Source organism: Muntiacus reevesi, chromosome 17 (assembly GCF_963930625.1).
Source record: "Muntiacus reevesi chromosome 17, mMunRee1.1, whole genome shotgun sequence".
NCBI lineage: Eukaryota > Metazoa > Chordata > Mammalia > Artiodactyla > Cervidae > Muntiacus > Muntiacus reevesi.
This window is the reverse complement of record NC_089265.1, coordinates 61469571-61494147: the sequence shown is the minus strand read 5'-3', so window position 1 is coordinate 61494147 and position 24577 is coordinate 61469571. Positions and strand designations below refer to the sequence as shown.

Sequence of the window (24577 nt, the reverse complement as noted above, 5' to 3'; positions counted from 1 at the left end):
ATGTCTCCATTTATTTAGGTCTTCCTGATTTTCATAATAAAGTTTTATAAAGTCTTTTTTAATCAAAGTCTTGCATATTTTTGCTACCTTTATTTCAAGACACATTACTATTTTGTTGCTTTTACAACTGGTTTTTATAGGACTTTCTCAACACATTCTTGATAAGAATTCAGTTATTCTATGATTCAGTAAGTAGTCTTACTAAGCTCTCATTAATTTCAATAATATTTCTGTTTGTTAAGTTTTCTTTGATGACAACCGTATTTTCTATGAGTAATATAATCTTTATTTCCTTGTTTCCAGTCTTTCCAATTGCCATTTTGAATTAACTCACATATTTTTTTAGCTTTCTATTATTCATTTCTAACCTAATTGCATTGCTATCAGAGAAACTGTCCATAGGATAACAACTACACTAAAAGTTTTTGAGTTTTGCTTTATGGAACATTGGGAAAATCAGTTTGCAGAAATGCACCATATGTGCTTGAGAAAATTATGTGTTCTATAATTTTATGTTCCCAACAAATCAAGCTGTTAACTTAATTTGAAAATATTCTACGTTCTTACTAATTTTTGTTCATTTGATTACCAATTACAAACAGATATTCTTATCATGGTTGATTTGTGAATTTCTTCTTTCAGTTCTGTCAAAGTTATTTCTATACATATTTCTAGCCATTTTTATTGGAAGCATACATGTTTAGGATTGTTAATTTTCTCTGGTGAAATTAAGAAGTATCATTACATAGTAACAGTGATCTTACTCCACCTAAAAAACCTTTAAAATTTACTAACTTTGTGATATGTAGCTGGTAATTCTTTGCTCTCAATATTTCCACTTATACAAACAAGATGTAATATGAGATCTGGATCTAAATGGTTATTTTCGTCACGTTTGTTGTGCAGGACTGTTCACACATTTTTGTCTCAGACTTGTTGCATTCTCTTCTTTTTCAATCTCACGTTCTATCTTCTTTCGCATTAACTAAGTTTTTAAAATCCCATTTTTTCTTTCTTCCCTCCGCTGAATTGAAATAATTCTTTAAGGCTTACATAAATTTCAATATATACACTTTAAGCAATTTAATTCTAATAAATATTTACAAAACAAGTTTAAGCTTCAACAATATTTTTATTTCTAAGCAGTCTTTTAGTTCATTTGTAAACCACAATCATCTTTGTTAATAGGATCTGACTGCTTTCTTATGTTTCAACTTCATACATACAGTCACATGTTATCAGTACATGTTTTCCACCTCTATGTTTATAATTTTTTTCCTCAATATTTCTTCCTGCTTCTGAAACCTTCCTTGTAATATCATGTTCTTTCATCCTGAAAACCATTCTTAAAAATCCCTTTTGTGAAAAAAAAAAAAAAAAAAAAAAAAATCCCTTTTGTGCAATTTCATCTTAAAAGCTGTAGGGGGAGAACATTCAGAGTTCTACACTAGGTTGTTTTGTCAAAAATAGTCCTGGTTACATGAGGGGTGTTTTTTTTTTAAGTCTTAATTTCAAAAAATAGCAGAAACAGGATCATGAAGTTTTAAAACACGTAGGTGTGGTAACATTGCAATACTTAATGGGTTGACGAGTTGCTGGCATATCCAGTCAACTTAGAGACCATCACAATGAAGCAAATGGTCTCATGTGTTAATGTTAACACTGTCAAAGACTCGACCAAAAAAACTTTGTCTAAGGTTTGCTGTGTTTACGGAGAAAACAAATTCTTCCTAGCAACTGTTTAAATAAATCTCACAGATGCTACAGAACTTTTTAGCGGCCTGTGATTTAAAAAATGTGGCTTGCTTTAAAAAAAAAAATCCCTTTTATGGAGTCTGCTGCTGGTAAATTTCTCCAGTGCTGTTTGTCTAGATCTTAATTTTATAGCACTTCTGCAGATATCAGCTTGGCAAACACGGGGAGTTTGACAGGCATTTCACTCCCGCCCTCTAAGGGGCATGCTCCCCGTCTGCGGGCTGGTCAGCGAAGGTCGGCTCTCTCTTTCCTTTCAGAGTCTTCCTTTCCTTTCTCCTTTAAACATTCTCTTTCCTGTTCTTTGATTTCACCCTCGATGTCTAGACATGGATTTACTTTTATTTATTTACTTTTAGCTTGGTGTTTTAATATTTCCTCAATCTGGAAATTTCTCAGCTGTTTGAGTACTGCCTCTTTTTAGTTATTATAGCTCAAATCTTTTCTTCTGAAACTTTAATCACACACATGTTCGATCTTCTTCACATGACTCTTCAATGTCGCCACTTTCCTAGGTCCCATTTTGTTTTTCTCCATTCAGTTTGCGTGTCATTTAATTTACACACCTTTTCCACTAATATCTGACCCAAAAGTTTAAACTGAGTAATACTGTCATTATTAATGACAACGTATTCATTTCTAATATATATTGATATACATGCTAGTATATTCTTTTCTAAATTCATTTGGTTCTTTTGTAAGTCACAGTCTACTTTGTTAACAGGAAGATTCTCATTTTCAATTCTAGTTTTGATTTTTTGAGCAGCTCACATATTCATTTTATCTTATGTTTTTAATGTATCCTTGACCTGAGATGTTTAGGCGTTGGCTCTACTCTTTGGGGTCTCTTCTGCCTCTCGGTCGTGTCCTCTGGCGTTGTATAACCCTGGACTGTGAGTCCACGTTTGGCAGCGTTTTCTCATGGGAATCCTGTGAGACCTGTGTGAAGCGGACGGCGGGTCTCCAGGGAGAATATCATGTAATCTTAGGACGAGCCACTGGTGCTGCCAACCTGTGGCCATGTTAGCCAATTTAAGGACCATCCACCTTATGTCAATTTGGGCACCAAATCTGTGTGAGAGCAGGTCTGGAGACATGTGTTTTCAGGGGAATTTTTTTTCTACTCAGAGTGCTAACTAGAAGATCTGTCCTCATTCACTTTTTGGGGTTTGTAGCCTTCTGAGACCTTCAGCTGCATGGAGAATTTTGTGTTCTCTGTATTCTCTTTCATGGACTCAAGGCCTTGTCTGGTTTCCCCTATGTGGCCATTCGAGAAATCAGCGAAGTTTAGGAAGGTCAGTAAATAATCCCAGGTGAGTCATGGGGTGGTCATCTTACTAACTGAATTAACTTTAAGAAGTCTTATATTTCACTTTCAGTGAATGGGAAACATTCATTCCTATTTTGTCTTAGCAGAAAAATAGAACAGACATGCTTAGTTATTCACCAGTAAACAAAAATAGCTACCTAATATTTTAGGCTTTTGATTAATGACACTATATACACATCACAGCTTATACTTTTACGTTGTTAGGGCATACTTTAATTTATTCTCTTTATTGTACTGTCATTTCCAATGTCTGCCTAAGGTACATAGTTTAAGCAACAAAAAAATTACAGATTGCACAGGGAAATTATATGGAAATCACCATTCATCCCGGTCAGCATCACAGTTGCAGTAATATTGAGAATCAATGCAGTTCCCCTCTAATCCACAAGTACATTTGTGAGCATCAGGCTGAGAACCTCCCCAGTAAGTGTGTGTTTCATTGGTTCTTCCAACCCACCAGCTCACTGGGGTTCCATCTGAAAGACAAGCACGAGAAAGGTGACACCTACTTTGCCCCCCACTAGCTGCCTCCCCAAAATATGCCTTTGCTCCTCTTTACTTAAAGCATAGAGAGACTTTTAGAAGTATATTTTATATTTTAACTCTGCAATAGGATCATTTTTAGGAGGACTCCCAACTATTTAAAAATATATACTTTAATGTCAAGTCATATCATTAACCATTTTTTTTTCTTTTATCAGAAAATGAGCAAATTGTCCCTAACTCATTCAAGCATGATGTTTACATATTTCTCTTGAGGACTCCAATTACATCATTTCTGCAGAAATAATGTTCAAGAAAGATTTGTCATCAAAATAGAAACCAGAGTAATTTATACATTGAATCTAAAATCCGTTTGAGATCCTGTTAACAAAATGCCATTAAAATGTTTCATGTTATGCAAAATATAAAATTATTTCACTTTATGTATTAGCTAAAAACACTGGCACTTCCTAGCATATCTTTAAAGTTTCTTAGGGATACGCACTTATACTAAATGGGTTACTCTGTTTGGAAACTAAAGAAATGGCACTAGTCAGCCTCCTTCATGCCTGGAGTGAGTCTTCGGTTTGGACAAATCCGAGACAACTACAGAGTGGATCTTCAGCAAAACCCACTCCCCAGTGCAATGCGTAAGTGACAGGAGCAGAGGCTGCCTCAGCTCTGCAAGATGCTTATTTATGCTGCAGACGCTGCCGAAGCCCCAGCGTGGGATTATGGAGCACTCGGAGGAGGATGTTCAGTGAAGGTGGCGCACACAGGCAGGTGGAGAGGAAACAGTCCCCAGTAAACAGAGATTCAGGGTGGGGGGAGCAGGGAATGGAAGGGACGTTAAATCTGTACAGATGCCTGTGTTTCTCACACTCTTCAAGTTGTCCCCACCAGGCCCCCACCAAGAATCTGTAGCAGCTTCTTCTTAACATACAATCGCCACTGCTCATTATGGCTCCCTATTCAATAAGACTTTTGCTTCTGCTGACAACCTCCCAGCTTGTAAACACATAGACTGCATTCATTACCATGCGCTGTGGGCCCAGTGGGTACGATGTGAGCCAAGAAATCAATATCAACCATCATTTTTTAAAATGTGTTGAAAACATCTCTAGGAGGTGGAAGATCTTTTCAGCTTAATATTTAATAAATATTTAATAGGTATTTTTCAAAATTCCACCTTAAAAATGTAATTATTCAACATCTTCTTTCATTGATTGAAGAGCAAAGAAATCATTATATGCAAATGCACAACTGTGTTTACATTTTTCTCTCTAAAATGAGAACCATTAAGGGTTCTTAAAGGAACAAAATGTATGTGGCTCTATTCAAAATTCCTTTGAGTAACCTAGAGAATTTGCATAAGAAAGCATTAGGAATAACATGAAGAAGTATTAGAGGCTGAAATGAAAAGGAACAGGAAAGACAGCATTGACCAGGGTTCACGGCTCCACTTTCTCAATTATTCTAGCCCGTGGGTCACCGTCCTCACCAGCCACTGCGACCATCCTCAATGACCTTAAGCATTCACACTCGTGATGGAAGGTTTCCTAAAGTAAACACAGTCTCACAACTTCCTCTTTGGCCACCTGTAATCATCTCCCTGAAACTATCTATAACACAGAGACCTTAAAAATGCTGAAGGAAAAATGTTCCAGGACCTGAGTGAGATCCTAGGCCCACTGCTCCTCCCCAGCCCTCTTGGAAATCAAAACCAACACGAGGGCCGCTGCTCCGGGAACCAGGCTTGTTGGAGCTCCTCTCAAGGTTACCACCGCTGCTCAGTCTCCTGGTAACTTCTGAGAACATGAGGGTGGAAAATTCTTGAGATAAGGCTGAATTCTGACTGACGGTCCCCAATCTGTCCTATAAAATTCCTAAGCGACTTGCCTCCCATACTGCATTCCCCTTGTGCTGTTTTCACATTGCAGCCATCTAATGAGGGACCCAGGTTCAGTGTAAAGAATCCGCTTGCAACGCAGGAGATGCGGGTTTGACCCCTGGGTTGGGAAGATCCCCTGGGGAAGGAAATGGTAACCCGTCCCAGTCTTCTTACCCGGGAAATCCCATGGACAGCGGAGCCTGGGGGGCTACAGTCTGTGGGGTTCAAAGAGTCAGACAAGACTTGGCAACTAAAACAGCAGCTACAAGGGACCCGGACTTTGCTGTTTTCACTCCTTCCACACAAGTGTAACACTTCTAGGCATACACACTGAGGAATCCAGATCTGAAAGAGACACGTGCACCCCATTGTTCATCGCAGCACTGTTTATAATAGCCAGGACATGGAAGCAACCCAGATGCCCATCAGCAGATGAATGGATAAGGAAGCTGTGGTACATATACACCATGGAATATTACTCAGCCGTTAAAAAGAATTCATTTGAATCAGTTCTAATGAGATGGATGAAACTGGAGCCCATTATACAGAGTGAAGTAAGCCAGAAAGATAAAGAACATTACAGTATACTAACACATATATACGGAATTTAGATAGATGGTGGCGATAACCCTATATGCAAAACAGAAAAAGAGACACAGAAGTACAGAACAGACTTTTGGACTCTGGGGGAGAACGTGAGGGTGGGATGTTTTGAAAGAACAGCATGTATATTATCTATGGTGAAACGGACCACCAGCCCAGGTGGGATACATGAGTCAGGTGCTCGGGCCTGGTGCACTGGGAGGACCCTGAGGAGTCGGGTGGGGAGGGAGGTGGGAGGGGGGATCGGGATGGGGAATACGTGTAACTATATGGCTGATTCATGTCAATGTATGACAAAACCCACTGAAATGTTGTAAAGTGATTGGCCTCCAACTAATAAAATAATATTTAAAAAAAAAAAAAAAAAGCTCTGCTTGCTCATTTGTGTCTATTGATAATACCGAGCAAATTAGTGCGAACTTTTAAGGTGTATAGGGCTACACTATTTACCTGCCTCATCTCAACCTTAATTAAGCACATCTGGAAATATGTAGGTCTGCAGTGAATTTATTTAAATTAAGTTTGTACTAAAAATTCTCCAACAGCAGCATATAAGAAATGCAAATAACTTGAGCATGTATATTTAATGAAGTCCTTTATTTTGCTTCTTTAGTAGGTGTTTATCAAGTTTATGAGTCTTTTCTCTTTCCATCTTTTCCCCTAGCCTCAATTAAATATGCATTTAAATACCTGTTGGCGGTGGTGGTGGTGCTATTTTACGTATTTATATCGAAGGGCTAACAATTGAGTAACCACACGTGAACAGACACTGGCCTCTCGGGTGGGGCTCCTTTGGAGATCTGGGCCACGTCCAGGTTCTGGAACAGACCATCTGCTTCTGTGTATGAGTTTGCTCCCGGGCTCACGGGGTGGCTTGGTTTTATGGCTTTGTTAGTGGTTGGTTTCACCGCTACTCTGTCTTTGCCTGTTTTCCCTGGTTAGAGAACCCATGAACAATACTCTCCTGGAGGCAGCTTTCTCATTCTTCCGGGAACATAGAATTTTAGTTCAGTGATCTATTTGACAATAGATCTAATTAGCAATCTAGTTAGCAATCAACTAACAGTAAGCACTAAACCCGCTAGCACTAACTATAAATTCAATAAATCAGAGAGATGCAAATAAGTAGCATTTACTTCATGCCATTTATAGGTATGGTGCAATTAGGTTCTAGCAGAATTAGTGCCTTAGCCCTGAAGACTCAGAAAAAATGATTTCCTAAGTCCCATAGCTGCTGAGTGACAAGCCTGAACTCTGAGGACCTGTCTAGCACTCTCTGCTCATTCCAATCCCCAGGTGCCTGATCAGAGGAGCGGCAGGCCAGCCTCCAGAAAACCAAGCAGTTGCATGCTTTATGCAGGCAGGCTGCACATTCCAACAAAATGAGGTATTTCAAAGGAAGAAAATAGAAAATCAAAAATAAAATTTTTCAAAAGAAGAAAAGATAAGGAAAATAAACTGCTAGAACTTAATGTGTGAAAGAACTGGTGATACCAACATTTTTCCCTACTTTATAATTAGCCAAGACACTAATCACATTCAGCGTAGGAAAAAGGATCTCACCAAATAATCACCTCCAGATAAATAAGCCATGTTTTTGTTAGCAATGCTTCCCAAGATACCAAAGGATTGAGACGTCCCTGCTTTTTACGGCAGATGAGTACTGAGCCCTCCAGGGGCCTCTTTAAGAGGCTTTTACTGCTCAGTTGCCCAGTTGAGTCTGGGGATAGGAGGGAACTTCAGATCATTTATGGCTTTGGGCAAAGATTTTGGTCTTTGCTCCAAGAAAAAGTATCTCAGATTATGACCTGGGTGCTATGGGCACAGATTCTCATGCACCTGTGGCAAGCCATTGTGACCTGTGGGGACAATAGCTCATGATGCCTAATTACTCTGATTACTCACCTTGGGGAGTTGAAAGCCTTGACTTTTTGCAGTGGAAAGTCAGCTCCTGCTGGCAGTTGTCCGCAGAGTCAATGATGGTCTGGAGTTGGTCCATGCTGGCCATGTACTTGAAGAATACTGGATGGGGGCTTTCTCCACTCAAGCTTTTGACCCTGACCAAGTGGGAGCCGTTGTGTTGCACTGAGGTCCACGCAGTGTCTGGTGGGCAGAAGAGAGGTCGGGAGAAAGCAAGGAGACCGTAATGAGGGTGGAATCATTAAATGTAAATATGGAAAGCAGAGCATCTTTTATCTGAACAAAGTTTTTTTTTTTTTTTTTTTTTTTTTATAGTCATCAAATCTCTTTGCAATTAGAATCAATGAGTGGAATTCTCAAAATGTTTAACAGGAGGGATTCTCTTTATTGAAATTTTCACTACCATTATTATAGGCAACATTGTCAGGTGGCCAATTTTTAAAATTCTACATTATAATACTCAAAGTTATAAATAGAACTTTTGGTCCTAATATTTTTGTTTCCATTACTATAAGGAGAAAGCCAAAAGTTACTGTGTATATATTTATCTTTTTACAAGTACATTTCTCATCTGAGCATCTTTTCCTCTGATAATCAGAGGAATGTGTAAAAGACATATTGAGGAATAAGCTGCGAGCATGATCATGCAAAATAGCAGAAACTAAATATTTTTGACAAAAATTAACTAACAGTGTGTCAGCAACCTGTTCAATGGCCGGCACTAAAAAACACAGTGCCTGAGAATCGACTATTCCTAGCAGTGACCATAGTTACACAAAAGCCTGTTGGAAAATCCTCACACATTTCTGTTACACCGATTACCTACATTTTCAAAGAGATTTAAAAAACAATGTGCACTCCATAATGTTTATAACAGAAGAAAAACAACTTGACTTCTTTTGTCTTCCCCCCCAATATACATCCCACCATAAATACCTCCCCCAAATATACCTCCCACCATAACTGTATAGAAGCTCCCACAGTATAGAAGGCCATGGCTCAGTGGCTAAAAGGCTGAGTTCAAGCTACCTTAATTCAACTATCTCTATAATGTCATTTAACTTTCTCTGTAATATGTATTTGATAAATACATAAATAAATACATAAATCAGTCTGCACACAAACTTTCTATATTACAGAGCAGGAAGCAGTCTTATTGAGCTTATATTATTTCTTAATAATTAATACATGAGTATAAGAGCAAAAAATCAAAACAATAATACAAGGAATTCACTTAGGGGTCCCCACAGGTCTCTGCCCCTTTCCTACCCCGGGGATGTGGGTCTGGGAAAAATCTAAGAGCTGTGCTGGTGCTCACAAACCCTTAACACGTGAAATACATCAAGAGACTCAGGGAAGAGAACCCCAAGGGCCATGGAGGAACTCTGGTTCAAAGCTTATGGGAAAAAGCATCATAAATATGCAAAACTCAGCAAGAGCAGGAACAGACTGTGAGTCAGCATGACCAGCGCAGTTTCATATTCAATTAAAACAGACAATGGATCACCCACCTATCTGCTCACCAGAGGGGCTGAGTGTCCCCGGGCAACTTGAAACCCACAGATTTTGTTTCCTCCTGAATCTTGTTTTCACGAGGCATTTTACATTTCAACATTTTCCTGGAAAATTACTTAAGTGGGTCTGGTGTTATTTTTGGTAATTACCTACTCCCATTCACCCCCAGGGTTTCTTCCATCAAACGAGAGGAAGATTCAGGGAGTCATGCAGAAGACCGTGTTACGCTTGGGAGTGCATCAGTTCCAGTGCCACTGCGTCATTTACTTTCATGGCTTAGGGCACAGAGAAAGATGATGTGCCTGAATGGTTCATATAGGCTAGTGGTCAGTATGATAGATTTACGGTCTTGCATGGCTAAGGTATCATAATAGAAATCTTTCAAATGGAGAGAAGGGAACAGTTGAAAAGAAACTTAAAACTGCTCTTCTGTAAAATACTTTAAATGACTGCTCCTTCTAGAATTATTATTTAAAAGACCCCAACAATGACACATTATATTTCTCTAATATTCCACAACATATTATTTTCATAGATTTCAAAACCATGAACCTTTGACAAGCCACATAACCTTAATTTTCAAGCACAAGGAGACAGACTAATGAATGAAGTGACCAGCATGATGGAAAAATTGTTGTTCAGTCGCTAAGTTCTGTACAACTCTTTTTGACCCCAAGGACTGCAGCATGCTAGGTTCCTCTGTCCACCATCTCCTGGAGTTTGCTCAACTTAGTTGTTATACAAGGTAGTCTGAAGCACAATTTTGGATCTGAAGTAATTAATTTTGGTGGTGGTGGTGGTTTATTCGCTAAGTCGTGCCCAACTCTTGCGACCCCAGGGACTGTAGCTTGCCAGGCTCCTCTGTCCGTGGGATTCTCCAGGCAAGAATATTGGAGTGGGTTGCCATTTCCTTCTCTGGGGGATCTTCCTGACCCAGGGATCGAACCCTGGTTTCCCGCATTGCAGGCAGACGCTTTACCGACTGAGCTACTTTTTAATCGCGGGCAAATTTAAACACGAATTGTGACCCTTTCAGGACATGCTAATCGAACTCAGTGGGGTCTTCCTCTGCAGGAGTGGGGAGACCATTAGTGGCACCTCGTCAACCATTTTGCTGGGACAAAGGAACCTAGCCAAGTTAATTTGCTGGTTTGATCTGATATTTCATAATAATCACACTGACTTACCATATCATACACTATCCTTCAGTTTGATTTATTTTTTCTTTTTGCCAAGTTATATTCACTTTGCAATTGGCAACACTTCTTACACTTTATAATAGACCTCTGGACTATACAAGGAGTCTTTTATAGCAAAACAATCAGTTGTGGAAAAAGAACCAGCTCTTTATTTTACACATTCAGGTAAATATACATTGAAAGCATATCTGCTATACTCATTTCCATTTCTCTGAGATGTAGACAGAAAATAAGGCTTCATTATGAAAAATCTGGTGCCTTTATAGTTGGTGGGTTCATCGCTCATGATCTGGAAATTGACCTCAAAGAAAATGAAGGTAAAAATTCCTCCTCCCACAGACGCCTGAAATGAAGTTCAATTTGTGTTCAGTCAGTTCAGTCGCTCAGTCATGTGTGACTCTTTGGGACCCTGTGGACTGCAGCATGCCAGGCTTCCCTGTCCATCACCAACTCCCGGAGCTTGCTCAAACTCAGGTCCAACGAGTTGGTGATGCCATCCAAACATCTCATCCTCTGTCATTCCCTTCTCCTGCCTTCAATCTTTCCCAGCACTAGGGTCTTTTCCAGTGAGTCAGTTCACTGCATCAAGTGGCCAAAGTACTGAGGTTTCAGCTTCAGCATCAGTCCTTCCAATGAATATTCAGGACTGATTTCCTTTAGGATGGACTGGTTGGATCTCCTTGCAGTCCAAGGGACTCTCAAGAGTCTTCTTCAACACCACAGTTCAAAAGCATCAATTTTTTGGTGCTCAACTTTCTTTATAGTCCAACTCTCACATCCATACATGACTACTGGAAACACCATAGCGTCAACTAGATAGACCTTTGTTGGCAAAGTAATGCCTCTGCTTTTTAATATACTGTCTAGGTTTGTCAAAGCTTTTCTACCAATAAGCAAGCTCCTTTTCATTTCATGGCTGCAACCACCATCTGCAGTGATTTTGGAGCCCAAGAAAATAGTCTGTCACTGTTTCTATTGTTACCCTATCTATTTGCCAGGAAATGATGGGACTGGATGCCATGATCTTAGTTTTTTGAATGTTGAGTTTTAAGCCAGCCTTTTCATTCTCCTCTTTCTCTTTCATCAAGAGGCTCTTTAGTTCCTCTTCACTTTCTGCCATAAAGGGGGTATCATTTGCATATCTGAGGTTATTGATATTTCTCCTGGCAATCTTGATTCCAGCTTGTGCTTCATCCAGCCCAGCATTTCGCATTTGTGTCCAAGCAGAATGTTTTTGGAAATTAAGCCAGCTTCCTTTGTTTCTTCTGATGAGAAGAGGGTACATGTTCTGAGAAGACCGAGAAGGCAAAATGCCAGATGATTTAATTTGTCACATCTATCTCCAGGTAGAGCTAGTCAAGAAGATGCAAACAGGATGATAAATAAGGATAGACAGATGTAAATACTAGCAGCCATTCCTGAACCCACAAAGATAATTAGAATATTACAATAGAGAAATATCAATAACCTTAGATATGCAGATGATACCACCCAATGGCAGAAAGTGAGGAAGAACTAGAGTCTCTTGATGAACAGCAAGGACAGCAAGAGATCAAACCAATCACTCCTAAAGGAAATCCGCCATGAATATTCATTAGAAGGACTGATGCTGAAGCTGAAGCTCCAATACTTTGGTCACCAGATGTGAAGAACGGACTCACTGGGAAAGACCCTGATGCGGGGAAAGACTGAAGGCAGGGGGACAAGGGGATGATGGAGGATGAGATGGTTGCATGGCATTACCAACTCAACAGACATGAATTTGAGCAAACTCAGGGAGATTGTGATGCATAGGGAAGCCTGGCCTGCTGTAGTCCATGGGGTTGCAAAGAGTCAGACACGACTTAGCAACTGAACAAGAACAACAATAGAGACCCATGACAGGCTTCTCAGAAACTGTGTTACCATACAGAGAGAAATATCATTACAACTAGCTTTCACTTTTTATTCACCTCAACCCTCTTGCCACACAGATAAGGAAATGGAGGTCTAGAAAAACTCACTTGCAAAACTAAATTCATAAACTATGTAATTTAGCCACACATTTCTAAGTAACACGGTATAAGTCACTGAGCTTTCTAAGTAAACCTCTTAAAGAGTGCTAAGGTCTGTAATTTTCCCAGACAGTCTTACTCACCTGAGCCCTCTCCTATATTTGCAATGAAAATAGAACTCGATCCTGGTCATTTATGTGCTCACAGGGCCAATAAAGGCCAAGCCCACTGCTCCAGAAGTTCGGAGGGTGTCCTGAGGAAGAGGATGGTCAGCTTTCGCTTGGCCCTGCCCTAGATTGCAGAGGCCCTGGTCCCTGCCATGTCATCTGTTTGTCAAAGCTGAGGATAACTGGTGTGTGCATTTTACTGAAGGGAAGTGATGACATCTCCTTAGATGTCTTCTAAAGAGACAGCTGCCAGGCCCTGGGGGGCCCAGAGATGGCATTCATCCTGGCCCCACATCTCAGGTCCCTCCTGATAAATATTTATAGGAGCATCCTCATAAGGGTTGCCTTTCTTGCCATAATTTGGGGGCCTTGAGGCTTTTCTGGCTTACTTTAATATTTTGAACACAAGAAGATGCTATAGGATACACCTTGATAGCTTCAACAGAATGTAGCTACCTCACAGCCTTCTTTCTTGGGATTTCAGAGATGATGCTTTCACCTACGAGGTCACGCTGAATGTGTGTCTGCTCATTCATAAGGGCAGACATCTGCCATTTAACAAGAAGGGACGTTTACTCAACATGACTCGCCTTGTCTTCAGGCAGTACATACACGTGCCTGGCCCCGTACCCGGAACCTCCTAGGAGCTCCGTTATTGGAAGATGTCAGTGCCTCCCTCTGTGTCTCAGCCCATCACACAGCTCCAGAGCAAACTAATTTTCTCAGAGAGCACATTATATAATTCATTCATAAAATTAGATACAGACAGAGTACAGGGTCCTGGTCAATAAGAGATGTGAGTTATAATCTATGGTCTTGTTCATTCACTAAGTCATGTCTGCCTCCTTGCAACCCCATGGACTGTAGCCCACCAGCCTCCTCTGTCCAGGGGGCTTTCCAAGCAAGAATACTGGAGTAGGTTGCTATTTTCTTTTCCAGGGAATCTTCTTGACCCAGGGGTCGAACTTGCAGGCCCTGCTGTATCTCTTGCATTGCAGGAGGATTCTTTACTGCTAAGCCACAGGGGAGGAGTGGTCTTGGCAAAGTAAAAGAAATCTCTGCGCCTCCAATTCCATATTTAGTAAATGCTGAAGACCAAATGCTATCGTTAGAGCCACCTTTGAATGCTAAGGCCGTGAACCAGGCATGTTTCTGGCCTAGCTGCTCTCTGAGCATCTATATTTTTATTGTTCATCCAGACCATTCACAATGTCCACCCATAAGGTTGGGGCAGACTGCATGGCTGTCAGAAAAGCAGGAAAATAAGCTTCCCTGAAGCATGTGTTTTCTTACCCTTGGGCACAATGACTGGACCTGCCCCAGAAATTCTGCGTCACCAACCACACCGTGCTGCATGTTTTACGAGCTACCTTTAGAAGTGTCAAGAGGCAGGTCAGAATAATGTCTCCCCAGTGGAGGTAGAAAAGAGTTCTTTCCAGGCAAAAGCCAGTATAAAAGAAACACAGGTTCACTATGTATGATAATCATCAAAATGCAGCTCTTCTTTCACTTTCCTTAAAAATTCCAACATTTAAACTTTAAAGAATTTTTTGTAAGAAACACCAGTTCCAAATAAAACTTGCCACATGTAATGAATGCACAATAATGCTATGCTTCCTGCCAACCTCAATTTTCAAGAGCAAAGCAGAGAACAATGAAATCCCAACTCTTTACAAGCAAAGAAAATGTATGCTGCAGCAACTGTGCATTTACTCATGAAAGAGCCTCCGGTCTATGCTTACCGCCTCTTTCTGACAAATTTCCAACAAGCGCTGATACCTGCTTAAAATAGCAAATGTAGGACGTATGATGTTCATACCGTTGTTAGTGAGTTGAATTAACATCTGTCTATCTCACTCAGCTGAAGGTCTATGAGAACAGTTAATTTCCCTTTCATTTCTCACATATAGCTTAGTGCCTGCAAGTTCGTAGTATAAAGTGTGTATGATTGAATGAATAACGGATAACTGAAAAGGGCGCTGTTTGGATATGCCGACAGGAAGCCTAGAAAAAGAGAGGAGAAAGGAAGAAAATCTATGCTAACAAATAAACGTTAGTCACATGGTGATGCGGGGCTACACCCAGTCTATAAAGGACTTAAAAAAACAGCTTGGCAGAATCCCCTCTCTTTACGGCTTACATCTCTTATAAGTGTTCTCATATTAATAAACCTACTTCTCACCCCCCAGAAACAGCTTGTGTTGTGTGTAAGACAACTGGACTGACTGCCCTTTGCTAAACCACCGTGCTGGGGACCTGACACAATTTCTGACACAGGAAAATGGCTGTTGAAGAAACACAACTGCAGATATTTTAATCTCAAACTCCTAATTTATACTCTCCTTTCACCTTTGGTAACCAAAATTTTCTTTCCCATGTCTGTGAGTCTGTTTATATTTTCTACATAAGTTCATTTGTATCATTTTTTAGATTCAAAATATACATACTACAAACCTAGACAGTGTATTAAAAAGCAGAGACATTACTTTTCCAACAAAGGTCTGGACAATCAAAGCTATGGTTTTACCAGTGGTCATGTACAGATGTGAGAGCTGGACCATAAAGAAGGCTGAGCACTGAAGAAGTGATGCTTTTGAACTGTGGTGCTGGAGAAGACTCTTGAGAGTCCTTTGGACAGCAAGATCAAACCAGTCAATCCTAAAGGAAATCAAGCCTGAATATTCATTGGAAAGACTGACGCTGAAGCTCCAATACTCTGGCCACCTAAAGCAAAGAACCGACTCATTGGAAAAGACCCTGATGCTGGGAAAGATTGAGGGCAGGAGGAGAAGGGGAAGACACAGGATGAGATGGTTGGATGGCATCATCAACTCAATGGACATGAGTTTGAGCAAACTCCAGTAGATAGTGAAGGACAGGGAAGCCTGGCGTACTGCAGTCCATGGGTTTGCAGAAAGTTGGACACAACTAGGCAACTGAACCAACAACAAAATATACACTACTACTATATGTAAAATAGATAATCAACAAGGACCTACAATACAACACAGGGAACTATATTCAATATTTTGTAGTATCCTATAAGCGGAAAAAATCTGAAAAAAATAGATATATATGCCGGTACTACTAAATCATTTTACCGTACACCTGAAATTAACACAACTTGCAATTAACTATGTCTCAATAAGAAAACAAACACAACTGTTGGTTTGCATGAAGGTGATAATAATGAGCAAAAAGTGCTGCATTATAACTGGCTAGTCAATGAATTAAGATCTGAAGCGGGAATGGTCAGGGAGGCAACAGACCCAGTCCTCAGCTTGTTCATTAAGCCTCCAGGGATTCTTATGGACGGAAGTGGAGTCACTGCTCTGACTGCAACCCATTTTCTTCCAGCAGCAACCGTTCTCACAGTGCGCTGTCTGAGACCCGGCTCTGAGCCTCGTGACCATGATGTTACAACAGCAAACAGCTACCTGGGGCTTGGTCTGTACAGAATCCGTCTGCCATGTGGGAGATAAAGGATCCATCCCTGCACTGGGAAGAGCCGCTGGAGAAGCAATGGCTATCCACTCCAGTGTTCCTGTCTGGAGAATCCCATGGACAGAGGAGCCGGGAGGGCTACAGTCATGGGGTCAAAGCGAGTTAGACCAACTGAGCGACTGATGCTAACATCCTGTGTACAGTATGGACACAAACATCTCCGTCTCAATGGGGAGAGATACTGACCTTCCTCATCCAAGAAATTATGTTCTGTTCCTTCTGTTTAGAAAGGGAATAGACCCATCAACAAATTTCACAAGCAGTCCATTCAAAACAGTTTCATTTTTTGTCTTGTTTTGGATGTCTCAGTACTAAAGGTACTAAAAAAGACTTGCAGAGTGGCTTTTTGCAGGACTTTTTGTAGGTCCTAGGACTACATTTCTGAAGGCTAGTACCAAGGATTTAATTTTAATCATTGGTTTAGAATTTTGTTTTGGTTATATTTTTCAAAGTGTTAGTATTTGTTTTTTTGAATAATTAAAGAATGTTTAATTGTCCACAGGCACTGCAGCCTTATGGAGAAGGAGAAATTATTATAGTGTACATATTTTCAGGTTGGAAGAAGAGAATCAGGACCCTAAGATCATTCCTCTATCAACACAAAGACTTTGAGGGAAACTCACGTGACCCCTGGATCAGTAAGAACTACTTAGCTATGTGTGTGTGTGGTCAGTATGTCCAACTCTCTGTGACCCCATGGACTGTAGCCCACCAGGCTACTCTGTCCTAGGGATTTTCCAGGCAAGAATATTGGAGTGGGTTGCCATTTTCTACTCCAGGGGATCTCCCAGACCCAGGGATCTAACCCAAGTCTCCTGCATTGGCAGGCAGATTCTTCACCACTGAGCTATAACCCTGGCTCATTCCTTGGGTTTTCTCCGGGAACCATCTGGATTTTTGAATTTTTCAGTTAAATATTTTGTTGCCTAGCTGTTGGAAGTAGTCATTGGTCATTTGGCCTGTATGTCTTTAACACACTGCTTTCTTTATGGCTTTGAGTTTTATAAAAACCCTTGGCATTTAATATTATTTGGAAATCTTCACTGAAATATTTAACTCCTGCACTCCATCTCCATGATCCATTTGATGCTCCACCTTAATTGCAATTATAGAACTCTTAGAACATTAATCTTTTCACATAAAACAAGACTATACTAATTTCAGGAGTTTTAGATAAGAGTTAGGAAACCACAAACTTCTCTAAAAAACTTACTTATGCAAAAGTCATAGTGAAACAATAATTTGGACTTAATGTTTCTTTATTTGCAATTTAAGATAAAGGCATAGTTACTAAGTATGCTTTAATAATAGACATTTACAAATCAATGTAAATCATTAAATTATTATCAATGATTTTCATGAACACACACACACACACATACACCTTAGAGCTCTTAAAACTTTCCAAGATTAAGTTAGAGTATTTAGAAAATATTTACTTTAGAGAACTAATGTCTTGGACTTTATCTTAATACATGTGAACAATTCTTGTTGCATTGTGGACAAATCATAGCCACAAGGATTCAGTGATGGATCAGGCAACCTCACCCACAGCAACCTACATTAATAGGAACAACATAATAATTGCTTGGACTGTGAAATGCATAGCGGCACCAAAGTTTTACATCTCCATTAGTTTTATTTCTCCATTGTGTGGTGCCCTTTACTCCCTTTCCATTTTAATTTTTTGAAGATAGAGGAGGCTGTGCTCACTGAAATCAAAGCTCCTCAGCTTCACGACAGTGGCTTCTAAACCCGTGTGCAAATAAGCATCTCTGGGCTGGGCTGTGTTCAGTTGTGTCTGACTTTGTGACCCCGTGGACTGTAGCCTCCCAGGCTCCTCTGTCCATGGCATTCTCCTGCCAAGAATACTGGAGTGAACTGTCATGCCCTCCTCTAGGGGATCTTCCCAACCCAGGGATCAAACCCACATCTCTTATGTCTCCTGCCTTGGTAGGCCGGTTCTCTAGCCTAGTGCCCCCTGGGAAGCCCTGAGCATCTGCAGAGAAGCTTAATAATAATAACACAGCCTTTCCTGGATGCTGCCACAGGACCCTTCTGCAGAAAGCAGAGCTCCCCTAGGGGGACAAACATGTAGGGACCTGGAAAAGCCTCAGCCTGCTGGACAGTGTCCGCTAGTGACAGTAAAGCAAATGACAGCCGGCCGGTCAGGCTGATTTGTAAAGTCACAGTCCAAACTATATTTTTAAAGGTTTGTATTGCCAAGGATATTATAACCACCCAGTAGGCTTTAAGAGGATATATTACACTTGTTTTAATAAACAAGAGATCCCTACTATCTAATTAAATGACCAACAAGCAAACCAAACTTCACATGCTCACAACTGGAATCCTGGTCTCCCATTAAAACATGGTCCTTCCCAAGAATTCTCCATCTCCATAAACAATAGCTGCACCTTCCTTCCAGGGGTCAGATCCAAACACGAGAGCCCTGCTTGACGCCTCTCTTTCTCTCTGCCCATATCCGGTCCAGTGGCTCTAAAGCAATCTTTCTCTCCTCCTCTTCTCTCCTATCCTGCTCCCCACCATCACCACCATCTTGGCTAAATTACTAGAGCAAAGTCCTAACTGGTCTCCTTGCCCCGCCTTGGTGCCCCATGATGGTTAAAGGTCCTAACTGTGAAATCTGGACCAGCCCCTTTCCAGCCACATGACTTGAGGGAAGGCCACATCCTGGTCCTCCCGCCCGGGCCGGTCCCACAGGCCAGGCTCCCTGTGGCTGGAGGGCTCCTGCCCTGGTCTCCCCTCTCCCCCCGAAGGCTCCACCTCCTGTCTCAGTGCTGCTGCTTTGATGTGATAAGTGCAAATGTCAACTTTCCAACTGTCTTTTCTGACCTCTCTATTTAAAACTGTAGCCCGTCCTTCTGCGGTCTGTGTCCCACTCCCCGCTTTGTTCTGCTTCACAGCACCCACTGCCTTATAACGTGCCATGTATTTGATTCGCTTCTGTCAAGGGTTTGGTTCCCCGCCAGAAAAAGTGCCCCCGTCCATGGGAGGGAGGTGTTCAGATTCACAGTCTGTTATGACCCCAGCTGTGTCGGCTCAGGGCAGGCGCTGAGTACACGTGTTCAATGTTGTCAGAAGTTTTCTCACAACTCTTCAGTTTTGTGTCTTAACTTGAACATTTCTTCACATCACCCTGGGAAAGGGAATGATTCATGTCCTTGGCAGACAGTTTTCAAGGCCATCATGTATATAAATTAATCAAGATGGGTAATCAGTAGATTTTACCTTTTCCCTCCCTTATTCAAAGGTTCTTTCTTATCTCTAGGGTAAGAAAAACATGCTTATATATCATCAAGTATTATCCTAAGTTAATTGAAATCAAAAGCTGAGCATCTGTTCTTACTGTCCCTTTGCATTTTGATAACTATTCTCGTCTACGGTGTAGGGACCTAGGTTCACTCTGAAGAGGTAACAGCAATTGCAGGGAATCAACATGTATCAGCTATTGCAGCAATCAGTATCAAAACAGAACACCTTTGAGACAGCTACACATTCCAAATGGGCTTTAGAAATATGCACAACTGAAGCTTCATGGCAAAGCTTAGATCATGTGTTCACTATGATGATTAAAATGTTTTTCTTCTATTACAACCATAAACTGGAGAAGATTAGGCAATCAGCTCTCAGTTATTCCTCTTGGCAGACTTATAAACTTGACCTCAGCCTTACCAAGCCTGCCAACAGTTAATTATCAACAAATACCTTTGAAATTTACTCATCTGGGAACATGCTATTTGGGATTATTTCCACCTTTCTATGATTCTTGGAATTTTTCAGTGTATATGGAACTCTGCTCATAGCATTAACCCAACATAATATATATGAAAAGTTTTAACATGCCCTAGACTTTTGTGATGATTAAGAACCTAATTGATATAAAGGAAATGTATTATTGGGATGCTATCTTCTTTATTTAGCTTTCTTTGTTCTGGGCATTCACTTGAGTCATGGTAATGAAAGCAAATCAAAGCAGAAACTGAATCACTTGAAGGTTATAAACCACTGGAGTCCAGTATATCTAGAAAGGTCCCCTGGGCCGTTTCCTTACACATATTTCACTGATCACATATCTTTCAGTAAAAGTAAGTTGATGTATTTAACTCTATCATCACACGGCAATATTCTGGTCGGTATTTATGATAAAATATTTGCCCAAAAGCCCCAAACAGCCATACTCACACCAGTGCAATGCCCTGGGAGTTCCTGCATCTTCCGTAACAAGTTCGGGGGTGGTTTTGGGACTGGAATACATATTTGACTCAATTTAGATCAGATCACATATTAACCACTGCCAAAAATGCTTAGATTTTTTTCATGTATGAAATGACAATAGGTATTGGTATAAAAACCACATTAGGATTGCAAGCTATTCACAAGCCATCATTATAAGTTTACCCATAAATAATTTCTTCCTTGTGAGATCTGCAACCCTTCCCGAGTGATGTGGAGCCATAACAACAGAGAAACCAAACTATAACTAATTTATAGTTACCTAGGAACCATCTATAGTTGGTTTTTTTCTGATAATTATCTCAGAATTTGCACTCAAATTCTGTGGTTGTTGTAGTATCTAGGGTTACACTGCTAGAGTAACAGAGAGTTTTCTAAAGGAGGTTTGTCCTCTTTATTGGGCAAACCTTATGTGAGCATGGAGAAGAATTTATGGGTACAGACACATACAGATACAGGTAGAGAAGAGGTATAAAAATTTGTATCAGTTCCATCAGGGCAGTTGTCAATCATTGCAGTGGAAGTTTTGGTCCTTTGCGCTCCTACACATTTGGCAGAGAGCTTAAATTAAAAAGTTTTAAAGAATTAAAGGCGTCATAAAGAGTATGTAATACACAAGTCCTTTAACACATATTAACAATCAGGTTTTTAAGGAAGATGAAACAGTATTTATATAGTTGCACGTGAATAGTATTATTAGATGAGGTATATACACTTGGTGTGTGTGTTAGTCCTCAGTCACGTCTGACTCTTTGTGACCCCATGGACTGTAGCCCTTCAGGCTCCTCTGTCCAGGGAATTTTCCAGGCAAGAAGACTGGAGTGGGTTGCCATTTCCTAATCCAGGGGATCTTCCTGACCCAGGGACTGAACCCAGGCCTCTCGTGTCTCCTGCATTGGCAGATGGATTCTTCACCACTGTGCCACCTGGGAAGTCCATATACACTTTAGAAATATTTATTATTCCCTAGATAAACGCAGGGCTTCCCAGATGGTGCTAGTGGTAAATAATCTGCCTGCCAACCCAGGAGACATAAGAGATGCAGGTTCAACCCCTGGGTCCAGAAGATTCCCCGGAGGAGGAGATGACAACTCATTCCAGTATTCTTGCCTACAGAATCCCATGGACAGAGGAGCCTGCTGGGCTACAGTCCGTAGAGTCACAAGGAGTCAGACAAGACTGAAGCAACTTAGCATGCAGGCACGCAGATGAACTCACCTGATTACAGATTCAAAGGAATATAAATGGATATTTTCATAAATTTAAGAAGTGAACATTCTCCTAAGACTTTCGCACTTATTGTCATGAACTAAGAAATAAAGTTTACCCTTTTATGTTGTAGATTAATAAACAGCAATCTATTGCTAATTTTTGCATAAAGAAAGAACATTTTCAGGAAAATAATGACATAACTTCTAATTACCACCTCTTAACTATTTTAGAACATTACATTTAATACTTCTTAGCAATCATATTACAATTACAATCAAAACGCACATTGAGGAAAGCTGCCACTCGGTAAACTGCTTACTGCACCTGGGTTTTCCTACACAGCAAGCTTTCACATGAGTTTGTCATTAAAAAAGCATATTAGCATACCTGTCATGTTGCAATATACCAGGGATGGTTCCAGAGGGCCACTTCCATCTGAGTCGATATAATAGAGCCCTGAAGAGTTTCCTCTGTGCCAGTGGGCTTCGCACGACTGCTCGTAGAGAGCTACAGAGGACAGAGGTCTCAGACAGGAGCGACAGTGGGACGCATCCCTCCACGCTGCTAACTAAGTGATGCTTTCCCCAGTGCCGCTCACTCTGCCTTGCTCTCAGGGACGTTTTCTCTAGAGGAGTGCTTCCTGTTTCACTTGGGCTGCATAAAGATTCTCAGGCACAGAGTGAAAGGCTTTAGGAAGTATCACTAGGGGACACGTGGATCTGAATACTTGTGCTCTGGAAACACAGAATTCCTGTCAAAATCAGGGTAACTGGATTGACTCTAGTCTAATTCTTTGCTGTTTCAGAATATCTAAGAATCTGAAATGCATTGGTTTAATATCCCTAAATGATCTGTTATTATATAATAATCATGCTGTTTTTTAAAAATTACTCAGTAATTATATTCTTTGTTTACTTAAGACAGTTTCCACATGAAACGCATTTTTTTCAATGAAATGGATTTCACAAATCAGGAGCTCTACTTCACTCCATTTTTAAAGTCCATTTTGAAAAGAAGCTTCCTAAAATGCTTTGGAAATGATTATTCAAGAAAATCAAAATTCAAAGAAATATATATGAAAAGTCTCTTTGTAGTTTCAATTTATCCTAATTCATAAATGAATTTTCTATGTATACAATGAATGTTTTACAAGGCAAGTGATTAGCATCTGCATATGATGAACTCAATTAATATTTGGCATGCATTTAAATGAATGATCAATCGAGTAATAGCTCTCTTGCGCATCACCCTTTGCCTTGACAGGAAAAACCCTTTGAAAACCTGAAAAGCTGCTAATGGCTGCTGGGAGGGAAGTGGGGCACTAATTCTGGCACAGAGTTGGACTGGATCTTTAAGTCAGCTCTAAGGATCAAACCTGGCATCCACAAAGAAAGACTCAGGTGGTAGTTAGACAAGATCCACAAACTACAGTCATCCTAGAAGGATATGGCTTTATGCCATGCAATAATGACTGGATTATCTACATTTCTAACTTTGCCTATTTCAAATAATCAAGAAAAATCCTGGGAGGAGTTCAGGGGCTCTTGTTCTCTCATCTCAAAGAACAAGAACAAGAAGGGAATGCTTTTTGTCCAGAGATTCTATAAAGGAAAAAATCCTTTTATTAACTATGGCCAAGTATCAAATGTGTCAAGTTAGATTGCCGCCAAATCAACGGCATGGTTGCCATCATTTACACTGATGGACACAGAGACACTGATGGAAAAGCAATAAGGACTGCTTTTCCACCATGCTTGCATTTCGGCCACTCACGTTGAGATTTCTATCATATACACACATGGTTATAACCACCTAGGAAAGTGTCCAGAGGGATACACATAGATTGATAACAGTGTCTGTGTTGTGTTGGGGCTGGAACTGCCTAGGAAAACAAGAGTAGTGGAGGAATGACTTAGGAGAAAACTTGCTTTAAACAAGAACATACACTTGTGCTAATTGTGTACTTAGACTCCAAAATAATGGTCTTGGGTTCACTTACATTGATTTGGTAATATCTCATCTTCATGTGACTGATCAATTGCAGAATTCCAAGAAAGTCAATTCAATTATTAGACCAAATCATGGGCCACAAACAGAAAACCTTACATATGTGTAAGAGAATGTATAATATATATAAAATACATAATATGTATCTGCTTGTTTTAAATCTTTATGCTATAGAGTTGTTTGGAACGATGCTTAGATCACAGTTAATGATAGCATTTAGCCATCACTCCCTAATCATTAATATTCAGTTGGTATCTGCTTCATATAAGTATGATGGAGAACACTCTAAGAGATTACCCTATTCCAAACTGTGACTCAGCCAAATCACTCAGCTTCAGGTTCCCCAGAGGTCTAGGTCCTTTTAGTAAAGAGCTCCCCTGGCAAATTCTTACTCGGCACTAGTATAGCAAGCTGCGTTGCAGGTAGGACTGCCCTGGCTGAACTTGTTTAGGGGACATTTAGGGCATGAGTCATCTCCCTTTGTCTTCCAAGAGACTTTGGGTTCCTCTGCAGAACTCTCGGTGGGAGGGACTCAGGGTTCTCACCCCAATGCCTGCCTCCCTGGGATTCACTTCCCAAAAGGACAAATTTACGTCAATCCAGTTTCTGCCTTTCTTCCATCGGTGGAAATAAAATTAAATAATTCACAGGGAAGAGTTCTTAACAGTGCAATATATTCTCCCAGTAGGAGGGACTGATGTGGTGAGATGACTGAATTTTCATATCATGCTGTCTCTCTCTGA

At 40.5% G+C, this 24577-nt stretch overlaps 1 protein-coding gene across 1 annotated transcript in view; it reads right to left on the bottom strand.

Moving 5' to 3' along the window:
• Positions 1 to 24577, bottom strand: part of LOC136148444 (contactin-associated protein-like 3) — a 216414-nt gene that overhangs the window by 45527 nt on the left and 146310 nt on the right. The window contains exons 12-14 of the mRNA XM_065907997.1: positions 22215 to 22334; positions 7965 to 8162; positions 3402 to 3558 (exon numbers count right to left, since the gene is read on the bottom strand). Coding sequence (XP_065764069.1) covers positions 3402 to 3558; positions 7965 to 8162; positions 22215 to 22334 — 475 coding nt within the window. The remainder of the gene's footprint in view (positions 1 to 3401; positions 3559 to 7964; positions 8163 to 22214; positions 22335 to 24577) is intronic.